The sequence below is a fragment of the Monomorium pharaonis genome, chromosome 5, assembly GCF_013373865.1.
Source record: "Monomorium pharaonis isolate MP-MQ-018 chromosome 5, ASM1337386v2, whole genome shotgun sequence".
In the NCBI taxonomy this organism is placed as follows: Eukaryota; Metazoa; Arthropoda; class Insecta; order Hymenoptera; family Formicidae; genus Monomorium; species Monomorium pharaonis.
The window spans coordinates 18378188-18403556 of NC_050471.1; the positions used below are offsets into that span (position 1 = coordinate 18378188).

The 25369-nt window shown below is 29.1% G+C and overlaps 3 protein-coding genes across 21 annotated transcripts in view; 1 reads left to right on the plus strand and 2 right to left on the minus strand.

Annotated features, from left to right (window-relative positions):
• The window catches only part of LOC105833808 (molybdopterin synthase catalytic subunit), a 123295-nt gene extending 111283 nt beyond the window's left edge, over positions 1–12012 (minus strand). For 5 of the 19 annotated variants that reach the window (XR_004963469.1, XR_004963468.1, XR_004963471.1 and 2 more), the window contains exons 1-2: positions 9434–9550; positions 6039–6324 (exon numbers count right to left, since the gene is read on the minus strand). Coding sequence is in view for 8 of the 19 variants with exons in the window: in XM_036287621.1 (XP_036143514.1) it covers positions 6039–6297 (259 nt within the window). In the remaining 11 variants the exon portion in view is untranslated. The other 14 variants (XM_036287618.1, XM_036287617.1, XM_036287611.1 and 11 more) reach the window with 12 other exon arrangements.
• Positions 12013–13195: 1183 nt separating this feature from the next.
• Positions 13196–20773, minus strand: LOC118645847 (early endosome antigen 1-like). The gene is made up of 12 exons (XM_036287622.1): positions 20705–20773; positions 20105–20188; positions 19625–19758; positions 19435–19533; positions 18572–18781; positions 18380–18481; positions 17515–17721; positions 15118–15373; positions 14470–14567; positions 13925–14180; positions 13444–13851; positions 13196–13359 (listed from the first exon to the last, which is right to left on the minus strand). Exons 4-12 carry the CDS (start codon positions 19531–19533, stop codon positions 13286–13288), a joined length of 1710 nt encoding a protein of 569 aa, XP_036143515.1. The 5' UTR covers positions 19625–19758; positions 20105–20188; positions 20705–20773; the 3' UTR covers positions 13196–13285.
• On the plus strand, positions 20773–24763 carry LOC118645846. The gene is made up of 4 exons (XM_036287604.1): positions 20773–21113; positions 21377–21575; positions 21711–21869; positions 22253–24763. The coding sequence occupies exons 2-4, from the start codon at positions 21380–21382 to the stop codon at positions 24625–24627; spliced, it is 2730 nt and encodes a 909-aa protein (XP_036143497.1). The 5' UTR covers positions 20773–21113; positions 21377–21379; the 3' UTR covers positions 24628–24763.
• Positions 24764–25369: the final 606 nt, after the last annotated feature.

The window sequence follows — 25369 nt, forward strand, 5'->3', positions numbered from 1 at the left end:
CGGTGGGCATTTTTTCGTGTGCAAATATCTGGTGGTCAAATTTTACGTGTGCATGTAACTGGTGTACATTTTTAATAAAATTTCTTTTGTGTCCAAATGCACAGTGTGAAAATGCACCGTGGTCATTTGAATCGTGCGCAAGATATCGTGTCCAAAAGCACTGTGTCCAAATGCACCGTGTTCATTTGAACCGTGTGCAAGTGCACCGCTCCCTATTATTACATATCATTACACAATATTAATACCTAATTTTCTTCCTTTTTCTTTTTGTCTGTCTTTCTGTCTCTCGGTCTCTAACCACAAATCGCCATAGTCAAATCACATCATTAAACTATCAAAACTGTCAAACTGTTAACTAAACTGTCAAACTACAACTCTCACACACAAAGTGAGTCAAGCGGGACAGCCAATCACGATCGGAATAAAGCGGCAACAATAGAATTGCGATTAGCAGCCAACTTTAAGGTTACATGGCTATTTTAAAAGGTTAACCCTTTTTAAGGATGTATCGGACATACAATCTTAGATAAAAGTGCATCGGGTCGGAGCATATTTAACAACGATACCGACCCGGGTTCCAACCTGAGGCAAAAGCAGGGCAAAGGGAGGGAGTTTTAGTGGGTAGTCCGGCGGCATCCATCCCTTGGTCGGGTCTGCGTCGCTCACCTCGGTGGGTGACCTAGTTCCGACCTCGGGGCGACGGGCCGCTGGGAGTCCCACACTGCCCGTCCGGACGGATTCCGGACGGGCGTGCATAAATGCATTTCCCTCTACCCTCGCAAAAAAAAAGATAAAAGTGCATGAAATTTGAAATACTTAAATATCTATAGTATAGATATAGATTCTATACCTAACGCATAGTAAATCTAGATGTAAGAAACTTGAACAAGAGTCTTATTTTTACTTTTACCAAGGTATTTTTCACGTATTTGCGATTTTTTTCACTTATGAGTTTAAACTTTTGACAGTAAAAATGCACAATTATCTCAAGTTATATTTTATTTCTTTAAAACGGTGTAGTGGAAACAATTGAAACTTGGCAGATATTTTCATCTATTTATATACTAGATGTACAAAAAAATTCAAAACACTGGTACTATTTCTTCTATATTTTTTTAGCTGTTTCATCCGTCAAGATCGTCTTTTTCCATAAGATAGAAAAGGATACCATGTAAAATCAGTGAAAATTAAAATAGTTATAACTCAGCAACCGTTTAGTGGATGCGTTTTCAATTTTTTACAGTACATTAGGGAAACTAAAAGAACAATTTCACAAATTTTTAGCAACTTTGTACCATTTTAAACTTCAGTCCGATACATCCTTAAGATAGAAACCATTTCTAGAAAATATCTTCATCATACAAAATAAAATGTGTGAATCATGATACGTTTTTCAGCCATCAAGTAATTGTCATTGCCCAGCTCTCACTACTTGGAGGTAAACGTTAGTAGAAGGCTTTCCCCATACAGCACAACATCTTTCAGAAAGGTTTCTGAAAGATATCTGACAGAAGATATCTTTCCGATATCTTTCAGAAAGCTTTCTGAAAGATGTGTCAGTTTTTTTTCATTTTTTAGTTTTTTGTATTTTGTTATATTTTTTGTATTTTTCCGTTTTTGAATGTATATTATGAATATAGAAAATATAAGGAAAATGACGAGAGAAAATTGAATTTGTAAAATATAACTTATAAAACATATCTGCGGCTATATGAGTCAGACATTCAAAGTTGGGTAATTTTGATTATTTCATTCATGACACAAATTTGCCGTTCACAAATCAACAATTTTGATGCCAGATTCGTAATCAGAAACTCCCAAAACCCCCATAATAATTTTCAGTAAATTTGATTGACTTTAAGTATATTTGACCGCCATATTCGATCTACCATCTTAAATTCGAATATTTTGATGCCAGATTCGTTATCAACAACCCCCAAAAATCCATATAGTGATTTTCAGTAAATTTTATAGGCTTCAAACATTTTCGACCGCCACATTGGATCCGCAATCTTGAATTGGACGTGTCTGATAACAGAATCGCAATCAGTGACTCAAAAAATCTCTAAAAACCAATTTGGATAATAAAGCAATTGAAATAATATTTACATATGGAGAAATCGAAGATTTCATAGATTTCCCTTTCTAACCGTCATATTGAATGTCGCCATTTTTAATTAAAATATTCACATATACATTTGAAAGTTTATGATCGCAAAATTTTCACTTCTCATAGATATTTCCCTCCGTTTTCTGTATGTAAATATTGATTTTTAAAAAAATGTCAGTGAAAAAAATCAGCTTTTTTGCAAATAAAGTAACATAACTTGTCCAGATCGCGTTTTTAAGAAATTCTGACAACGGATATTGAAAGTTCTAGAAATTTTACATAAGAAAAAGTAGGTGTAAAATTTTTTTAAGATTAGATTTATAGTATAAAATACCGCTAAAGAAAGTCACAGAAAACTGTCCGTTTGGAACTTAATGGGTTAAGAGACATGGTAGTGGCTCGCGCTAAGTAAACGTGCAGTACGAGACCAACAGTGTATTATACGTAAGACAACTTGCGAGCACCCGAGATTATCAGATTTCAAAAATGACTAAAATAAATGTACATTTCGCGTTTTCGCTATCTTATAACACTAACAGTAGCATACTTTTCGCTCTTTCGACACGATGTGGCGTTCGCATTGTCATAATCTTTGTCGTCCTATTAGTGATGGACAAAGTATGTTCCGCTTTTTCGACATAGATTAGCATCGCTATAAGAGTACAATTTCATTTGTTGTACAACTTTGCCGGACGTACTGATTGATAGTCGACTGAAGTGGAGAAATCCGTCGAAAAATTTTGTCGAAAAAAGTAAGGCATGATCCAACTTCTTACGACAATCGTATAACTTAAAAATAAATCGTTTATATTTTAAATATCATACCTATACAAAGTTTTTGAGAAAGTTTAATGATTAGGGTTAATCAATAACAGGGTGAATTACGACAAATAATCTGCAAATACACGAAATTCCTTATAAAATCTAAGACATTGGATCCCTTATTCTCCGAATTAAAACGCTGTTTTAATAAATTTAAGAAAATTATGAAAATCTTTGTAGAAATTATTTCTACAAAATTTAAATCAATTCCGTGAAGGGCTAAAAACAGCCTTATAGATCCTCCTCCTTTGTAAAAGTTTTTAATGTAATATCAAATTTTTTGTAAAAATTTTCCAAAAAATAATCACAAATTACAATTGTCTAAAATAAAAAAATTTGTTGCAAATAGCTTTTTTTTTTAAATACACAATATTATAAAAAATGATATAAAAAATTAAAAGTTTAAAAGTTTAAAAACTTTAAAAACTTTAAAAACATTTTAATCAAACTGAAATTTGATTAAAATTTCAGTTAAAAAAAGTTTTTCTTATTTTTAATTTCCCATAAAATACTACAAATTGTATATAAAAAACTGTTTCTTGAAGGGAATGCTAAAGTCGTCTGTTTTGCCGATTAAACGCTAATTATTTTCAGATACGTTCTTAATTGTTTTCACAGAATTGTAAATCCTTCAAAAAAAATTGTAAATTAAAATATAGGCAATAACAAACCCTGCTAGATACAATTTTCTTTAAAAAACAAGAAAAAATAAACAATTATACTTTTGTGCAATCATCTCGTGACTTTCATCCGCAGCACTAAATTTTAAAGACTCTTTGCGTACAAAATAATTGTTATGCAGGGTCACTATAGGATAGTTATTACTGTAGGAAAGAATAATAATGTGCTTTCAGAATAGCTAAAAACTTTTGGTATAAGAGAAAAATGTATCCGAAAATTTCATGTATGTGTGAGTGCGGATTCGGAAGTCGATAAGTAAAGTAATATAAAAAAAAATTTTTTCGTTCTCGATATAAAATCCAATTTACAGATTGATATTAATGTGTACTTTAATTCTGGAAAAAAATTTCCAAATGTATAAAAAAAATATATACAAAATCTCATTAATAATGTGCACGAATAACTCTACATTATCGATCCCGATCAAGTTTGAGAGACAGTCCAGCATCCGCTTAAAAGGATATGCTAAACAGCCCGTCAAACTTGATTGAGGTTGATAATGTAGAGTCATTTATTTATCTTTGTTCATAAAAATATTTGTTTTAAAATACAAGTTATGTAGTTTATACCTACAAATGAATGGTACACCGCAGTTCGAAATAGATTGAGAAATAAAACTATATTCGTCAAATTACGATTACCAGCTGTAAAAAAAGAATTATTTATTGGATAAAATTTTGTTCATCTAAGCTCTTTCATTGAGAAATTTGTAGTGAAAGCGCTTAAATGAACAAAATTTGATCCAATAAATAACTGTTTTTTACAGCTTGTAATCATAATTTGACGAATATAATCTTATTCCTCAATCTATTCCAAACTGCGGTGTACCATGCATTTGTACATATAAGCTACATAACTTATATTTTAAAACAAATTTTTATAAACAAATATACTTCAAATTTTTTTTTGCATTTTTGGTCTTGATCTAATAGGGTTTATTTATGTACGTACTTTAAACGTGTAAAAGGATTTTCAATTCTGTAAACTCAATTCGAAACTAAATGGTAGTACAGAATGTCGGTAAAACAGACGACTTTAGGATTCCCTTAAGATTCCAAAAACTGTTTTGCTTGTAACTCATAAAAATTTATAATTTTCTGTTTAATATTTGAATGTATGTACTTTTCCATAGAATATTAAATATTCTTTCGGATAAGCACAAAATTCTATAGTCTTCTATGGCTCATTATTGTCTAAAATCCCTGACAGAAAAAATTTCTATAATATATAAAAATATTTACTGAAAGTAAAAATTTATAATATTTTATTGTTTTATATGAGTATTATTTTTTTGTATAAATTTTCAAAAAAAAATTACAATTATTATTATCTATTAATATTTTATAATTATATAGTTGTAGCTTTGTCAGAAGAATAGAGCAAAAACAGATTTTTTTTTTAATTATTCCACATGTTATTTCGCATATGTAAAAATCAGTAAAAAAACTGTACATTGGGCTACAAAACTACCTTGGTATATTCTAAGGTTAACAAAGCCATAGATAAGCGCAATAGATAAACGAGCGTCTCTAGCGTCAAAAACACATAAAATAAAAAAATTTTTTAAGCGATAATTTTTTAAGCGAGTATCTTACGTGAAATTTTGGACTTTACATGACGATATTTCTGCTTGTAAGACGCGTAGAAAAAAAAACACTTTGCTTATATAAATCAAACCTAAGTTGCCGATTGAGCCTATTTAGAACTCAATCGGTTCAGCCATTATTAAGATCTGATAATCTCGTAACTTGGTACATAATGGCATGTACAATACACGGTCGGTCTCGCGCTGCACGTTTATTTGCAGTGAGACACTACCATGTCTCTTAATAATTAAAATTGTCATTAATTTATCTTCAGATACTATATCATCATTTCTTTTACTACATTTAAAGATTTTAAAGATAAATTTAATATAATCTTAAATATAAGATTAAACTATAAATATCAGCTTTTAATATTAAATTTTAAATTACACCAATTACAAAACAACAAATTTTTCTTGGCTAAAATATAAACAGCAATCACAAATAATTATTATATTTAATACATTGCAAACTTATAATAGTTTTAAAAATCTTCAACTTGTACATGGAAATTATTATTTAACAGATTACACTAAAAAATAGTTTTAAGTTATTTAGAGATTTGAATAAATAATTACTATTTATTATAAGCTAGATACATTCGATAAATAATTATATCTGATTAAATCTAATTATATCAGATCTAGTTAAATATTTCGAAAGATCTAATTCTTTTTCCCCAGATATCGTTTTTTCACATTAATTTAATTAATTTATTAATCTATGGGTGTATATGTGTGTGTGTGTGTGTGTGTGTGTGTGTGTGTGTGTGTGTGTGTGTGTGTGTGTGTGTGTGTGTGTGTGTGCGCGCGCGCGCATGCGCATGTACGTAGACAAACCTCCACTAAGTGGTGGAATCACTGCAATTTTATCCTTTTCCGATAATATAAGAGTACTATTTGGAGTAACAAATTCTTCGTTCACAGCTAGTATTAAATTATTACGTATACTTTGCAATTCAAACGTATGAACAATCTTGTCAAAGAGATCAGCGGAAGACAATTTTCTTGGTAAACAAAGTTTACATTCCTTACATCCAGTTAATTCACGTGCTTTAGCAAAAAATAAAATCGTTGTTTGTATTTCGGTCTTATCCATCACAAAACAGTAATAAAGGCATATCTCCTAAAATAATTTATAATGATTAATATTTATACAATAGTGTTAAAAAATCTTTTGCATAAACATGAATATTTTATCAATTTAATTACTCAAAAATTATATGTAAAAAATTGTAATACATTCAAAAGTTGCATAAAACAAAATTAAAGTGAATAAAATGACCAACCCAACTATAGTAAAGCAAAAACTTAGTATTTCTGGGTCATATTAAAACGCAATGGTTCATCAATGTTTTATAATAAGAAAATTATTTACATAAATAAAGAAAAACATATAATACCAATATTTATCAAAATGTAAATATAAAAGCCATTACATAACAAAAAATATTAATAAATTATTAATCTGGTATAATTATTTTATTAAATATTTAAAGTACTCAAATATTACTAATCTTATACAGAATAAATTTTAATGGATGTACTAACTTTTTACAATGGAAGATTACCGATTGCAACTTTAACACATGTTCAATATATGCATGTACATATTTCGCACATATGTGTATTAAAGTTGCAGTCAGTGATCAACTTTCCGTGGTAAAAAGTTGACACATCCATTATTATACTAAATGAATAAATCTATCAATCTAAAAAAAAAAGCTTTGTAAAAATTGTACATAAAGTTTGTGTTGTCTTAAATTCAACTTTGTGTAAGGATTTTTACTAATTATTACAAAGTTTCTATTTTTATTAGTATAATATATAATAAGTAAACTCAATAGAATCATTTAATAAGACAAAAAACTTTAACAATAAATTATTTATTATTTTAAATAATTATTAGAACCTTGTTGTCAGCAATAGGTAAATAAGAAAGTAGAGACAGTTAACTTACAGTCAATCAAACTAGCAAGTATTTATTGAGGAACGTTTAGGCCCTTGCTTTAGGCCCTTATCAAGTAAAAAATTTTAATCTATAAACTTCATAAAATGTAAATTGATAAAAAAATTAACTTTGTTAATCTCACAAAAGTTCTTATTTTTTAGTATACAAACTCATTAAGTAAAAGATTTCAATTCAGTAATAAACTGTTTTAAATATATACATGTATTATATGTAATAATTTTTTAAATCACATTAAAAGCTATTTAATGTGCAAAAAACATTGCCAGAAGTGTAAAATTAAAAACAATTACTAATAATATCATGTTTATCTCCTCATGGTATTTACTTACATATTTAAATAATTTAATACCTATATTCTTACTAAAATTCAAATTGTATAATTAAATTACCAAGTACACATTACAAATTTATTGTCTGCAATAGTGCTAATTGTGTGGTTTTCAAATGTATTGTCATAATATATGCTCATTATTATTTCATATTGTTATGAAATGTCCTAACTTATTCATAAATATCATCTTTAACACTTAATAACTTTTTCTGTAATATGGATCAGCAATTCTCACTTTTCAAACTTGTATTTTCAAATAAAAAGGCATTAATTGACCACAGTTTAATCAAAATATAAGAAAAAAAAAAATGTAACTGAATATTTATTATATGATATTTGTGTCATATTAAATATGACAAATGTACATTAGTTCAGCTACAGAAAACAGATCTATTATGTGGCAATATTAAAATAAATTTATCGAAATTGCACAAAATTTGTATTTAATAGATTCTGTTCAGTTTCTGCTACCAATCTAATATATATACATATATACATATATATATATACACATATGTATATGTATACATATACCCTGATAACCATTTCTGCTGTGACAAATGTTGGCAACAGATTCTGTGGCCAAAAAGGCAACAAATGAGAAACATATCTTATCATTGCAAACACTATTAATAGATATTCAGCAAATATTTAACAACGTCTGTCATCAGAATACATGACAAAATAATAGTGAACTGCCAGCAGATTTATTGAAAGTATTGATAACAGATTGACGACAAACACCAAAGTGCAAACAATGTCAGCAAATTGCCTGTAGAAATGCAACAACATTTGTGTGTCAAAGTACGCGACAGATTGATACCAGAAATGCAGCAGATCTGTCAAAATGTCAAATTGGCAAGTCAACTCACTACATAAAGACCACTCGCAGCGCGACTAAGGTAAGCAAAAATTACCTTTCTTCGCTGCGTCTGCGGAGGAGTCTAATGTAGTGGAAGACCACCACATTATACTTTTATGATACAGAACTGATAGTATTTTCATTTTTTTGAAGTGAGATTTAACTATAAAGAAATTTAATGAAATTAATTGCACCTAGAATAGATGATATACCTACAATATAAAGGAACAAAATAGATAGGTCAATTGAGGCCCCCATGTAGGAAATATTAGATACTAAAGAGACAGTGGGTAAATTATTCAATCTGTTCCTACTCCTAAATTAATAACTCTTTCCAGGAGACTGCTTACATCAATTCTCAAATAAAATTATAACTCTGAAAATGAAAAGATTCAACAAATCTGTCACCAATCTGTCATCATTTATGAATACATATCTGCTGCATATTTGGCACAAAATCTGCTGTGAGTTTATGTTGCAACATCTGTTTTCAATTTGCTGCATGAATTTGTCATTGTATTGCTAGTGACAGGTCTGCTTTGGTGTTGCACCCAATTTGATATCAGGATTTGATAACAATTTTTGCTTGCAATTGGGGCGCACTCGAGGACACAATAGGCCATGGTTTTGGCAGCTTGATTCCACAAGAAATTTTTAGCAGTCTGCTAACAATTTGGCAGCAAATGGTTAGCTGGGTATATTACTAAATCAGTATATATTACTAAATCAGTATTGAATGACTTGCAAGCTTTGTTATCCTTTGTTGGCAAATTGTTACATTCCTGTCAAAATTGGATATTTCCTATATTATAGTTTTGATACAAAATTTGCATTAAAGTATGCAGTTATTCGTTTTCGATTAACTCTCTAATGGCTTCAGAGCTTTATTAGCTCTCTTGATAGAATATTCAAATACTTGTTTATTTCGTTTGGACGTCACAAGTGGTAATTAATTCTCACACTCCAAATTAACTTACATGCACCTATACTTCTTTCGTAATATTTACGTTTATATATTTATATCATATAACGTCTTAATATACAAATTTATGATAATAATATTTACATACATTTAATTCTCTTTCTTCCTCAACTCTCTCATCACATAACACTTAGCAAAAACTAAAGAGGTTAGGAGCGGTGCACTGGTGTAAGCAAAGACAAAAAGGATTAGATAGAGTGGAAGCTGCCATAAGAGCACAATGTTAAATAGCGTTTCCGAGTTTCAGAGCCATCTACCAGCTCGGAGACCTTCTTAAATCCCCCCACTAGCGCCAAAATTCAAATCTTGAGATTTAGTAAAATTATTAATAAAATAAAAAAAAGGGAAATCAAATTATTTAAGTAATAACATTGAGTCATATATATTTTGTTATTTATTTCAACAATACGACGTACATTTTATAACAATTAAAATATGTACAATTATCGGAACGTGGAATGCATGTCAATGCATGAGATTCCATGTACAATTGTCGGAATTAAAATAGCTGATAAAAAATTCCCTTTTCACTTTTTACCATCACATTTTTTTACCTGATAGTACAATATTGATGTTGTCGTTGGTTTCAATATTAATTGTTGCTGGTTGTTCTACAGTTCCTCTTTGTATATCCAAAATCACTCTCTTCGATGAATGGAAACAATTTCCTATAAAATATAAGTTTTATTGTGGAGAAAATTAAGCAGATGCGTTCCAGAAAACAATTTTTGCCTGAGGCATCGAAACTTTTGGGTCTTAATGACAAATTGTTAATAAATTGACGGCAACATGATTTCCGGGTTATAAGCTAATTGTAAATTTAAAAAAAATCCAAGATCATTAACTGGACTTTGAAAATAAATATTTCTATTTAAATTACCCTTAAGGGCCAATCTATAAATCTCCACTTTGACCTTGTGATATTTGATAATTGGTGGTGATGGAGACTTGCGATGAGGTTTCCCAGGTAGCAAGGTGACGTTAATACGACGTCAATAATTCGTCATTTAAGGTCGTGGACGTCATGTTACCAAATTAAGACGTAATAGTAACGTCATTTTTTGACCTATTAATTACGTCAGTCATTTATCCATCCTACAACGTATTTCCGACGTCATATTCTTGACTAATTAATAACGTCAGTTAATTGATCATTTTACGACGTATTAATAAGATTTTATTAGTGACTAATTACTGACGTTAACTATAATTCTTTGTAATAATTGACGATTTGACCTCAAATGACGAATTATTGAGGTCTAGTGGACGACACCTTGCTACCTATAACTATTAATCATTATTTAAAGATTAGTTAATAAACAACATTATTAAAATTAATACAATATTTTAGAATCATCCCAGACAGCACATAATATTAATGATAAATATTTATTAATATTTATTAATATTTATTTTTTCAAAATATTATATAAATATTTTACACATATTTTATATATACGAAAAAAAAATCTTTATTCAACATATTAAAATATAGCTTAAATATTTTATATAATATTTATGGTAAATAAAAGATAAAGATTTGTATAAGTAATATTTTGTAAATATTTATAAATATTTCATAAATATTTTTATAATATTTATGATAAAATCTTTATGATTTGTCAAATCAAAGACCACAAAAATATTTATAAAACATTGGGATAAATATTTATAAAATATTTAAATAAATATTATAAACATTTTATAAATATTTTATAAATATTGCGTTTTGTCTGAGGTATAATTTAGCTTTATCAAAAGAACAGAGCAAAAACATATTTTTATAAGTTATTCCACATGTTATTTCGCATATGTAAAAATCAGGAAAAAAACTGTAAATCTATATTTATTTATAAAAATATTAGTTAACTACAAGTTTCATGTTTCTCGCAACTATTGAACTGATCTATAACAAATATGTATTCATGAGCATCAAGTGTTCATGGATCATCACAAAGGGCTATAGGTATATGGTATATAGCGTACGATCTTCGAAGTCAAGCAACGTCGACGGCGGTTCAGAGTTGAATGAGTGACCGCGGAAGTTAAACAATTCCAAATGTGACTATGGTGTGGTGGGTCGTGATGCTTGTTGAGAAACAACGTAGATTTTTTTTTTACATTATAATTATGTTATTTCGATATTTTCATAATGCAAGTACTGCATATATAAGACATGTATCCGAAATATTTTCTAAAACGTCAAAATAACGGCTTTTACTACCTGGGATAGTCATAAAAATGACGTTAAAATGTCGTCTTTATTAAATGTAATCTAAAAACCTATGTTTTGTCATAAAAATAACAATAAAATACCATCAAATGTACGATACTAGCTTCTTGAAAATGACGTCAATAATATGAAAATAATGACGTATTTTTGACGTCAATATATAACGTCGTTAAGATAAGACAAATGTACGTCAGTTTTACGACATTTAGACATCATTTTATCTCGACATTATGACGTCTGGTTCGTCATAAAATGACCAAAAAATGCTGTCAATTAGACGATACCTTGCTACCTGGGATACGCACCGATCATTTGCACACGGAAAGATGCGCACTGATCATTTGCACACGGAAAAATGCGCACTAATCATTTGCACAGAAAGATGGGCACTGATCATTTGCACATGGAAAGATGCGCACTGATCATTAACACACGGAAAGATGCACACTGATTATTTGCACACGGAAAGTTGCACACCGTTTATTTGCACACCGTTTAGTTGCACACCGTTCAGTTGCACACCGTTCAATTGCACACCGTTCAATCAAACGGATATTAAATATTCATACATTGTGGCTGCGTTTGCAATGTGTACATGCAGGGTTAGCGACTTAGACGGGGTGGGTACGGGAGGGGCCGAAGGCCCCTCTTACACCCCCTCCCGTGTGTGTGTGTGTGTGTGTGTGTGTGTGTGTGTGTGTAAAGCATTCACTGCATCACATGGGTTTGCGACTTAACCCTGCTAAAAACGACCGATTGAAACCAACTAAAAAAAAAGAATCGGTTTCAGTCTGGAATCTTGATCTGGAAATTCCGTATTCGTGCCGATTGAAATCATTAAAACCAACAAAAACCAATCAGTGATATAGGAAACGATTTTAGTTGATTTCTATTGTTTTGAATTTGGTACAATTAATTGGTTCTAATCGTTTTCAATTGTTTAAATTGTTTCTTATCCGGAAATTCCGAATCAAGATTCCAGATTTAAACCGATTTATTAATCGTATTTAATCGGTGATTACATTCTATAATCGTCTTTAATCGGTTTTAATTGTTTTATTTCATAATTCATCCTGTTTATAAACACTTGATCCATTTCAATTAAATCCAATTATTTTACATATTAAAGTTTATTAAAATGAGTTTTAATGTAATCAATTTTAATTGGTTTGGTTTTTTATATTTTTTATTTTCGATATTTTAAAATTTTTTTTATATTAACAATTTATAGAATTTTTTATAAATACTATTATTAAATTTTTTTAAAGAACAAATTATATTAAATACACTTCAACATTTGCTCTTGATTTTTTTGGTATGGATTCATTGTTTGGTTCGTGATCGAGTTATAGCTGTCTAAACTAAGTTAGGGCTGGGGTACTAAACACCTCATGACAAACCTGATTTAAAAATTAAATGTGTCAACGGAAGGGTTAAAGCTGATTTAATTATAATTGTGGTTATTTATTATAAAATCCAAAAAATTTTTTTATACAATATGTATAATACTATAAAAGTGCTATATAATAAAAACTACTATATACTATAATAATGTGTAATTGTCATTACAATAAGTTTAATAAATTTTAAAACGTCAAAAAAATATTTTTAAACATAAACACTGATAAAAAACTTTTATTCAGTAACAAATTTAAAGTATTTGTTAAACTTAAAACGTCATCTAAACTATTCTCTCTAAGACTTGATTCAGATGTCCTCAACATCTGAAGCCGATGAATTAGTTGGAGTCCAATCAAAATTGGTATCACTTATTGCATCATCTGTAAGGTTTTTTTAGATTTAGTAACTTAATTCTTTATCGTCAAGATCCAAATGCTCTGAGTCAACAAAAACTGTTTCCATACCTGTCTCATTAGTAGAAGTAGTCTCCTTAGTAGTCTCCTTAGTAGTCTCCTTAGTAGTTTTATTTACTCCTTTTCTAGTATCATATTCATTTGGTTTGTCATTTGTTTCAATTTCCGTTGAGGGTTTTTCAGTCTTATTAGCGGAATGTATTTTATACTGATTAATTTCAGCTTCACAAATTACTTCATTATCAGAATCAGAATGCTTTTCATTCGAGTTTTTTCCATCATCTGATTCAGTTTCCACAAGTTTTCGTGATTTTAATTTTGATGTTTTTCTCTCTGGTCTTTTCATTTCTGCAATTTTTCTTCCCGCAAAAATATCAAATTTCAACATATCTGACAAAAACAATGTTTTTCCTTCTTTATTTGGTTTATAAATATGTTTCATCCAATATATATAATAATCTGGAAATCAAAGCTACATGTTATTTATGACAACTCAAAATTACAAATAAAACTTCTTATTACATTTTTATACCTTCACAAGCACCGTATTTTATTTCGTCCAATTTTGGGCATTTTAATTTACCCAATCTCTTCGTTTCTTTATTTAAGTCACGTAATTTACTTAGTTTCTTATTACTTTCATATCCAGTTTTTGTGCTAGTCGTTAATTCTTCAATACTGAAAACTAGCGTTAATATATTACTAGCACATTGACTGGGTGTTTTTGAATTATTTAGTAAATTACTGTACTGTTTTTCAGTGACCCACTGGTTTCTACCAATGTGTACCTAATATATAATATAGAAAATTTATAAATAAGGTCTTTAATAATTTATTAATAAAATTGGAGAAAATAATCCCTGGTAGAAAATTTTCTACGCGCCTGTGTATAAGCTATCAGGGCTTTTGTGAAAGACTAGATAAAACTAGACTAGATAAAATTAGATTAAACTTAGCTAGATCTAAACTTTACATGGGTATCTCAATAAAAATAAAAATTTTGTATACGTTAGAAGTTAGACACATCTACCTTGTGATCTAGTTAATTTTCTACCAAGAAAGCGCAAAATTATTTACCCTTCGGAAATCGTCTGAAGTACGCAAAATTCCAATTGCTGGATAATTCTGAGAGTAATCTAACCGTTCTCTTGAGTTTGAAAGTTGCTCTAACTTAGCTAAAAAAAAACAAAGTATTTTATTTTCAGGTATTATGTATTTCTTATATTTTTTAAAAAATGTAGTTGCTCTAAATGAATTTTTTAATATTTCTTTAAAAAAAAGTATTTTAAATATTGTAAAATATCGTAAGACGATTTCTACATAAGGTGCCAAGTGCCGTGTGTGCTTCAGACAAGAGAGGACACTCATATCCAGACAGTAAGGGTGAAGTCCCATGTAGCGGATTACGCGGATACGGAACGAGCGGATCGCCAATCACGGATCATTCTGATAGAATTCTTTCAAAGATTGCGTCGAAATGGTCTCGTGATTGGTGATCCGCTTGTTTCGCTTCCGCATAATTCGCTCCATGGGACTTTACCCTAAGAAAGTAAATTGATTACACAAGTATAACAGTAGCTTGGCGCATACACAGCATTTTGGAACCTTATATGTAAAAAGTCCTTAAATGAGAAAGATAAGAAAAAAAGGGGAACACTAATTCATATACATACATACATACATATAAATTTGTTTTAAATAAAAAGTACGAGAAAAAGTATTTACATTCATACTCCTTAGTAGACTCCTTAGTTTTTTGAATGAAACTAATTTGCAAACCGTCATTTAATTCACGAAGTTTTTTTATTTCCGATTCTTTTTCTTCTATTTGCTTTTTTAGTTCCTTTCTGGAGCTCTTTAATTTTTTGTTTTCATTTATTAATTCATCCCCTTCTGTTCGTAACTTAGAATTTTCTTTTATTAATTTTTCGAAAGCTTCTTTACATTCTGTGAGCGAATGAACCTTACTAATACATGTTATCTATAAAAATAAATAATCTATATAAATTTTTATTTAATAATTTTTATTAAATAATTACATTCTTTTTAAAAACCTTTATTTAATTATTTTATTAAAGGTTTAAAAGTTTAAAAGGTTTAAAAGGTAACGTACTCGCATAGGTATATGCCAACGCAAACACGTACAAAATAACGTTCCTCAAAAAATAAAAAAAATGAGTATTCTATTTTAATATAGTTATCGTATAAGCACACGTATACGCATAGGCCAACGTAAACGAAGACGTACACGCTCAAACACACGCAGATTCCAACGAAGAGAGACAAGGAAACATACACTCACTCCAACCTTCTCACGAATTGAGTTAATTTAAATTAAAAATTAATATTATAATAAATTAATTTAAAAGTAAATTGTTTTTATAGAAGAAAAAATACAGGAAAATCCAAGTAAAGAAGAAAATAAGAAAACAGAAGATTTAAATAAATCCCTAAGCGACAGAAAAAAAGATAGTGCGTCCCCAAATATAGAAATCGATGAAATAAAAAGATTAGTTAATAAAATAAAAATGTTTCTAAATAAACACGTTTTTAGAATGGCCCAAAAAAGCACATAGAAACGCCATTTAAAAAGGTGTTTAAAATTTGAAGTTAAAAGTTAGAAAAATTGAGCATAAGTTTGGAAACTATTTTAGTTAATAACAATAAAATAAACTAAAAGATTAATTTACGTTAAAAAAGGTAATTTACAAAAAATACATTTGTTTTGTTAGAAGAAGTTAATCTGGATAAAGCAAGTAAAGAAGAAATAAAAAGATCTGAAGATTTAAACAAATTACAACTTGAAGGTAAAGGAAATAGTGCGACTATTAAAAAAAAGGATTATTTAATAAAATAAAAGTCTCTCATTTTAAAATAATATTAAAATATATAAAAAAAAAGGTAAAATAATTCCAAAATTTATTACTAAAATGTCAAGTTATTCCGAAAAGAAAAAATTAATTATTTAATACTAAATTTATAAAATATAATCTTAATATAGAGTTGGAGGATGGGATGAATGAGGTATTAATTAGAGCACAAATGGAATATGAAAAAAACGCAGAAGAAAAGAAGATAGTAAACTTCCCTCAACAAAAAAATCTGGAAGCCAAAAAACGCTTCCAAGGAAAACTGATCAAAGGAAAATAATAAAAAGAAAAATAAGAAATAATTTTAAATAAAAAGAAACTTCTAATATTATTGTATTTGTGGAGCGTATTAATATAAAAAATAAAGTGAGATTAATGCCCATAGAAGTATGTTGAAGGAAGAGAGTGTGTGCAAGTTTATGAGTGTTTATGTGGGAATAGGTACTTTAAAGAGTTAAAAAAAAGATAAACAAAATATTAAAAAAAAAGGTTAGATATTGATAGTCAAGATATTGAGAAGGAGAGCACGAAAATTTAAAAAACATAAAGAAAAGAAAATGAATTTCTGAAGAAATTGCTTACCAAGAGGCAGAAATTTACTGTTAATTTAAAGTTTGAATCGGGAAACAACCCCCCCCCCCCGATCCCGAAGAAAGAAGCAAGAAGCGCAGAAGGCCGGAGAAGCATACGTGAGGAAATATAGAAGGACGGAAGCAACGAATATTTGCAATACAAGTGAATGATTGAATCCTGGAAATTAAAGCGAAACTAAAATACTATACAAATATAATTGAAATATAAACAAACAAATAAAGAAAAGAAAGGGTTAACAAAAAATGTTTCAATCTAATACGCGAGCGCGCGAAAAACAATAATACAAATGTGCACTAAATCTAAACAAACAAAAAAAAAGACTGAGTCACAGCAACGCGTGGCCGGACACAGCTAGTTAAACAATAAAAATTTATTATTATTAGACAAAGAAACGAAAATGTTTCTTTAATTTCACAAAAATTTTTGCATAAATTTAATTATATGTTTATGTAAAATGTCACAAAAAAGATTAGCTATTACTATAATAATTATATAAGTACTATAACTGCAACAAATATATATGTCCACACGCGGTTTCTGTATAGAATGCGTTACATGCACTATATAAATCTCGGAACGCAGCTAACTTCATATGACCAGGCATTCATTCTGACCGCGTGTGTACAAATTATAAAAAATATATTTTGATCATTTTTACCTTTGGAATAACTTTAGATCTGCTCAGCTTTTGGGACTCATTATCACACTTCTCCTTTTCGTTTCTCGTGTTTGTTTCTTCGGTTAGTGCTTTGACTAGATTGTCATCTTGCATGAATTTATTTTTTGTTTGTGCTAAATCTTCTGTTACTCTATATTTTTTGGGTGATGGCGGTGTATCAGTAATGTTTGACAAATCTAAATTTTCCTATAAAATATTTAAAACTTAAATTTTGTACAGAAGCTTAACTTTTCTATTATAGCCAAGGAATGAGTAGATTGATCGACAAACTGACACTATTTTATTGTAAATCACAGTCTCATAACATTTTGAACATAGGATTTGGTCTTTCTCAAGTGAATTAATCCATTAGAAAGATAAATTATTCGCAGGACAACAACTGTTCATAAACTCGTGCCAACGAATTCATAAAGGTTGTTGCGTCTCATTGTCAATAACAAACAAATTAATGCATAAAAAATCTTTCTGCCGCCTTTATCCATGCTTAACACTTTTAAATCACGTCTGTAACATCTTTTCAAAATATTTACTGACTTGACTGCTTTGTAATGTAATCATTTATACACTTGTTCGTTATTGACAGTATGAGACACAACTTTTATGAATTTGTTGGCACGAGTTTGTAAACAGTCGTTATCCTGCGAATAATTTATCTTGATAATGGATTAATTCACTTTAGAAGGATCAAATTCTATGGTCGAAATGTTGTAAGACTGTGATTCACAACACAAATAGTTTGTTGACTATTCATTTACTTATTCCTCGGCTATAATTACTAAGTTATCTCTTTTTTTGTTTTCTATTTATTATAGTTATACAATACTATATGAATTCACTCATTTACCTTATCTTTTAATGTAACTGCGTTCATTGGCAATAAATCACTCTTAAAGTTTGATAATTTATTACAGACTAGTTCCTCTTGTTCTTTTAATTGACAATTCATCTATTGATGAAAAATATATAATAAATAATTTATACAATATTTTTAAACAGAAACTAACAGAAAATTTGTGATATATAGGACACGACTAACCTGAAAAGTTTTTGAATGCTTTAACTGTTTTTTTGGGGACTCATTACCACACTTCTCCTTTTCGTTTCTCGTGTTTGTTTCTTTGGTTAGTGCTTTGACTAGATTGTCATCTTGCATGAATTTATTTTTTGTTTGTGCTAAATCTTCTGTTACTCTATATTTTTTGGGTGATGGCGGTGTATCAGTAATGTTTGACAAATCTAAATTTTCCTATAAAATATTTAAAACTTAAATTTTGTACAGAAGCTTAACTTTTCTATTATAACCAAGGAATGAGTAGATTGATCGACAAACTGACACTATTTTATTGTAAATCACAGTCTCATAACATTTTGAACATAGGATTTGGTCTTTCTCAAGTGAATTAATCTATTACAAAGATAAATTATTCGCAGGACAACAACTGTTCATAAACTCGTGCCAACGAATTCATAATGGTTGTTGCGTCTCATTGTCAATAACAAACAAATCAATGCATAAAAAATCTTTCTGCCGCCTTTATCCATGCTTGACACTTTTAAATCACGTCTGTAACATCTTTTCAAAATATATACTGATTTGACTGCTTTGTAATGTAATTATTTATACACTTGTTCGTTATTGACAGTATGAGACACAACTTTTATGAATTTGTTGGCACGAGCTTGTAAACAGTCGTTATCCTGCGAATAATTTATTTTGATAATGGATTAATTCACTTTAGAAGGATCAAATTCTGTGGTCGAAATGTTGTAAGACTGTGATTTACAACACAAATAGTTTGTTGACTATTCATTTACTTATTCCTTGGCTATAATTACTAAGTTATCTCATTTTTTGTTTTCTATTTATTATAGTTATACTATATGAATTCACTCATTTACCTTATCTTTTAATGTAACGTTTATTGGCAATAAATCACTCTTAAACTTTGATAATTTATTACAGACTAGTTCCTCTTGTTCTTTTAACTGACGATTCATCTATTGATGAAAAATATATAATAAATAATTTGTACAATATTTTTAAACAGAAATCTAACAGAAAATTTGTGATATATAGGACACGACTAACTTGAAAAGTTTTTGAACGCTTTAACTGTTTTTTTCCCTCGTTGTCAGATTTATCCGAAGCTGTCACAAGCAAATACGATGGTGAAGCACGAACACTTTTTGTTCTAATTATTTCTTTAAGTTCTTCATTTGAATCTAATATATAACACAAGCAACATGTATATATAAAAACAAAGAACAAAACCAGGCAAAGGCTATGGCTGCGTTCCGTTTCACGCATAATGCGCATAATGCATTGTTCATCTTTGTTGTTTATCTGATGTTAAATAAAGATGAAAGACGCATTATGCGCATTATGCGTGAAACGGAACGTGCAGCCTATTACGTTCCGTTTCACGCATGATACGCATGATATATTGTTCATCTTTGTTGTTTATCTAACGTACGATAAACGAGGATGAACGATGCATCATACGCATCATGCGTGAAACGGAACGTAACCAAAATCGAATAAAAGTTGTAATATTTATTATATATATACCTGATAGTAACAAAATCGTTGCTACATACGGTTCTTCGCCTACTGTTTCTTCCACTTGATACTTTAAAATTTTCTTGTGTGACTCTGGTTTAAAATTCTTGATGCAAGATGTGGGAATAATTTTTTTTTTGTCTTTATTTTTCCCAGATAACAATTTTATATAAGCGTACATTTTTATCTAAACAAAGAAATAATTTTTATCTAAATGTTTCTACTAAATACAAGTACAAAAGCGTCACCACACGTGTTTATAATCGTGTACCTTGCAAATATGTGAATACTGCGTATTAAGGCTATTCTACAATTGCGTAAGCGTAAGGTTGTAGGAGTAGGAGTAGTAGTAGTCATAAATGTTTTACAACGGATCAATCTACAATAGAGTAAAGATACGTTGTAAACTTGATTACAGCAACCGATCAGAGTGCAGTAAATTATGGCGGTGTGCGGCATGATGACGTGAACAGCACTCTGATTGGTTGGCTCTTACGTTCACATCTGTTGTAGTCGTGAAAGATGAAATTCAACCATCTTCCACAACACGCTCTACAACCGGAAGTACCGCTTTACAACGACGCCTTACACACTCTTACAACCACTTACGATCACGCTTACGCAATTGTAGAATAGCCTTTACGTGTCCCGGCCGCCACTCGATCCTTTCTGCAAATGTTCACTATCATGGCCGCGGCCACGAGCACATCACGTGATCATAGAGCATGCGTATGGGACTACAGAGCGTGCGCATAGTGTTCCGTCGCTTTTTCGGTATGACAGATTTCTTAACCTTAATTCGTCAACTTTAATAACGATTAGTATCTCGATCGCTTTTCTGATGCACGCTTATTCTTGTCAGATTTATTCGTTTTAAGCAAAATCGCGTCAAATACGCATAATTACATCGATATTTGAGGTGCGGGATCTAAATGAAACAATTACTTTTTTATAAATATATGTGAAAGTGAGCCTGATTGAAAAAGTAAAGTATATATTATATATTATACATTATCGGGTAAGTATATTTTAATAAAATCAACCCATATTTTTTGTAATTAAAGTAAAATAATAAAGTGTATAACATAAAATTTTAAGTGCATAATGTATTATGTACACATAATAATTACATTTTATAATTCTTTTTATATAAAAAATATATTATAACTAATAATTAATACATAATTAATACTCCAGCTATATTTTGATTAAAAGAAATAAAAATAAAATAACTATATATGTACATAATTTGAATTTTATTATTGCTAAATATGTTTTCAGATAATGAGTGATTCGTCATCATGTGATTCTAATTCTGATAATGATATAAATAATGCAGTTCCCAAAAAAGTAAAACGACGTTACAAAACAGGATTGTATAAAGATTATGAGACTCACTTCAGAGATAATTTATCTTGGGTTACTAGATCAAAGTGGGATTCTTTTACGAGTTATGAACATCAATTAGCTTTTGTGCCAGGTAAAAAATATTCTAATATATATGTCAAAATAATGTAACATTAAAATATTGAACCGTCGACATTATTGTAAAAAAAACAGTTTAATATGGAGAGTAATGTATAAAATAAGTAATTTTTATTACTAATTTTTTTAGAAAGCAGTAATTTTTCTAACTTGAATAATGAGCAGAACCGTGATTGTTGTATTAGAAGTGAGAATAATTGTGACATGAGAATGAATAATAATGAAGCTAGTAGTAATAATTCCACAGCGATTCGCTCTCCAGAATATAAACCTGACTTAAATATTGAAGGTATGTACACGCTGTGGCCCTGATTTACAGTTTTTAAAATAAAGAATTTATATTTCGCACAGTTTGAAGTAGAAATCCTGTAACTTAGATTTTTCAAAGATTTGTAAAATGAAAAGTTTATTATATCTACTTTATTTAAAAAATCTTCTAACCTATAGAAACTTTATTTTCATTATCGAGGCATCCACGTAGATCTAATATTATATATAGCTAGTTTAACCAATTAAGTTCTACCCTAGTCTATATAGTATTATCTAATAATGTAGTCTTCCACAAAGACATTCCAATAGTTTCTATGGACGCCTATTTTCTACTAGTAAGGTACTCATTTCGATTATTGTCAGAATCAATAATGTATAATCAAGGCATTTATTGCGTTATAGATACATTTGAGTATAATGAAATTATTCATATAAACAATGAAGACGAGGACAAAGAAAATGAAGATGCCAGCAGTGTAGAAGACAATAGTGAAGATGATGACAAACATATGAGTGAGAGTAGTTCAAATGGCTATGATTCTGATAACAATGAATTTGATAGTGATGATTATGATGCGAATATCAGTGACGACGAGACTAATGGGTCATTTGATGATAATACTATAATGTTTGAGAAAACTAATTTAACTATTCGTGACATAATGACTTTGATAATGGGATTCTCAATTCGATTTAGACTGTCAGATTTAGGAAGACAAAAACTGATTGAGTTAATAAAATTAATTGCAGGACCCGAGTTCAAAGATATAAATATTTCAAAGTATAGATTACAACAAAGATTTGACCCACCAGACGATAAAATAAATTATCATTATTATTGTAATTCTTGCAACAAAGAAATTTTATATTCAATATCAAAATTAAATTTTAAGAATTATATAAAAACATGTTCAAAATGTGATACAAATAATAAAATAACGTTAAAATCTACAAACTATTTTACGTCTATTAATTTAACATATCAGTTAAAAATGTTATTTGAATCTCCCTACATTAAACAAGAAATTTTTAATTTTATTAACTCAGTGACAGTAAATCAGTGTAACGTTGATAGCACAAAGATTATGAGAGATGTTAATGACAGTAAATTATACAACAAAATTAACAATAGAAATACCTGTTACTTAACTTATAATATAAGTACCGATGGTGCACCACTGACAAACAGTGGAAAACGAGGCTTTTATCCACTTTCAGTACAACCAAATTTTGTATCACCTATCAGTAGATTTAAACAAATTCTACTATGTGGAATACTAACTTGTACAAAAGAACCTACAAGTGACATAGCTCAATTATTTTTTTCTACCTTTATCGATGAAGCAAAATTATTGTATGAAAATGGTATCGAAGTAACTAATTTAAAAAATGAATCGATTATTGTAAAATTTTGTCCATTAGCTTACTGTGTAGACTCTGTATGTCGACCAATCTTGCAAAATAGAATGCAATTTAATGGGTATTATGGTTGTAGCTGGTGTTACCATCCAGGATGTTATGTTAAAGAAGTTTCAGGTATTAGATATCCTTTACGAGATATCGATCCCGAATTAAGATCTCATGAAAGTCATTTAAAGGATATAAAAACTGTTACTTTATCAAATAAACGTCAAGAGAGAGGAGTAAAAGGAAATACTGCTTTAATTCAAATTCCATGTATAGATATCGTGTGGTCCTTTTCTTTTGACTATTTACATACTATCCTTTTTGGTATTGAGCAGCAGTTATACAATAAGTGGACATGCCCAAAATCACAATCAATGTTTAAATTACGTAATGCGGATGTCAAAGCTATTGAAAAACGTCTGTTATCTATTACACCTACCCAGGATATACATCGACTTCCACGATCACGAAAAGAAAAGTTAAAAGGTGCTGAAGTGAAAACATGGATATTAGTCTACAGTCTACCATGTTTGGAAGATATCCTTCATGATACAGCTCTTAAACATTATTCATTACTCGTCAGAATTTTGTACACTTTATTAAAAACAACAATCACCGAAGAAGAATTAGTACAATGCGAATATGACGCCCTAAAGTTTGTTGGTTATTATCAGGTTTATTACGGAGTTGAAAGTATGACATTTAATGTTCATATTTTATTGCATGTTGTACAATCAGTTAGGCAAACTGGTCCTCTTTGGAACAATTCGACTTTTCCGTTTGAAGGAAATATTTTTCAATTAAAGCAATTGATAAATGGTCCTAACAAGATGGATCAGCAAATAGCGAGGAAACACTTACAACAATTACATTTCAAAACAGGAAATGTTAATTACTCGTCAAATATTATTAAAAATTATTGTACTGATATATTTAGGCATAAAAATTTGTCAACTTATTTTTATTGTGGTGAAGATGTTGTTTTTACGGGAGCAAGCTACTCCAAGAAAATTGATGGACAATATTGCCGTGTATTTAAAAAATGTATTTATAACGGTAAAGTTTTCCATAGTATAAAATATACAAAAGTAAAACGTACTAATGATACAATGATACAATTAAAATCAGGACATTTTGGTCGGATAATAGATATTATAGAAAAAGAAAACAAATGCTATCTTGCACTTTCAAAAATTGTTACATTTTCAGAAGATCCTTTTATTGTAACGCACATAAAAAAAATTAGAACCGAAGATTTTCAAAATTATAAAATTGTTCCTATTACAGATGTACTTTCAAAAATAATTTCTGTAAACATTAATAATCTTGAATTTTTATGCAAATTACCAAATACTTTTGAAATACAATGATATGTTTCCCAAAACTGTTTAAAATATGTTTAACTGTACAATATGTAATATTAAATGTTAATTACATTATGAAATATGTATAAATAATGTATATTATACATAAAATATACAATATTGTAATTATTATGTAACATTATTACACATGATTATTGTATTTATTTATAAAATAAAGTTTTCTTTTTATATTTTTTGTTCATTAGTCTCTTATACGTATATTTTACAATAATGTAAGAAGTGAGACCTAAAATGTTTTAATCTACCGCGGTGGCATCTGAGAGACCCACTTGATATTAAAATATTTATAATTTTCTGTAATTATATTATGTTTTAAAGCTTCTAAACTTAATGTAAATTTAAAAAAATATTCTAACGTTTATAATCTACAAATTTTTATCCAAAACTATTTACTCGTTTAATAAATATAAATAATTTTATTATTAAACCCAAGAAGAACCTGGTTATGCAAATTTTCAAAAAATAATTTTTTGCTTTAAAAAGTAGCTTTTCTTCCAGATTTATGTATTTTATGAACATTAGATACATTACATTACTGAATATGTTATTTGTATGTACTGAATATATATACTGAATATTTTATTTGCTAATTATTATAATAAAATTATTTTTTCTTATACCACTGACGTAGCTATAATGGTTTCACATAACGTTTATTAAATCATCATTTTTATAAGCTTGATAAATACATTACTTTAAAATAAAGACTGACAAAATCTTGTCGTGA

What these genes read in the sequence shown, in the direction of transcription:
- LOC118645847 (XM_036287622.1), bottom strand. Translation starts at nt 19,533, where the DNA reads ATGAATCGTCAGTTAAAAGAACAAGAGGAACTAGTCTGTAATAAATTA. An exon ending in ACGTTACATTAAAAGATAAG is followed by an intron (nt 18,782 to 19,434) that starts GTAAATGAGTGA and finishes AATATTTTATAG; the next exon opens with GAAAATTTAGATTTGTCAAA. An exon ending in AGCATTCAAAAACTTTTCAG is followed by an intron (nt 18,482 to 18,571) that starts GTTAGTCGTGTC and finishes TTTCATCAATAG; the next exon opens with ATGAATTGTCAATTAAAAGA.
- LOC118645846 (XM_036287604.1), top strand. Translation starts at nt 21,380, where the DNA reads ATGAGTGATTCGTCATCATGTGATTCTAATTCTGATAATGATATAAAT. An exon ending in TCAATTAGCTTTTGTGCCAG is followed by an intron (nt 21,576 to 21,710) that starts GTAAAAAATATT and finishes TAATTTTTTTAG; the next exon opens with AAAGCAGTAATTTTTCTAAC. An exon ending in ACCTGACTTAAATATTGAAG is followed by an intron (nt 21,870 to 22,252) that starts GTATGTACACGC and finishes ATTGCGTTATAG; the next exon opens with ATACATTTGAGTATAATGAA.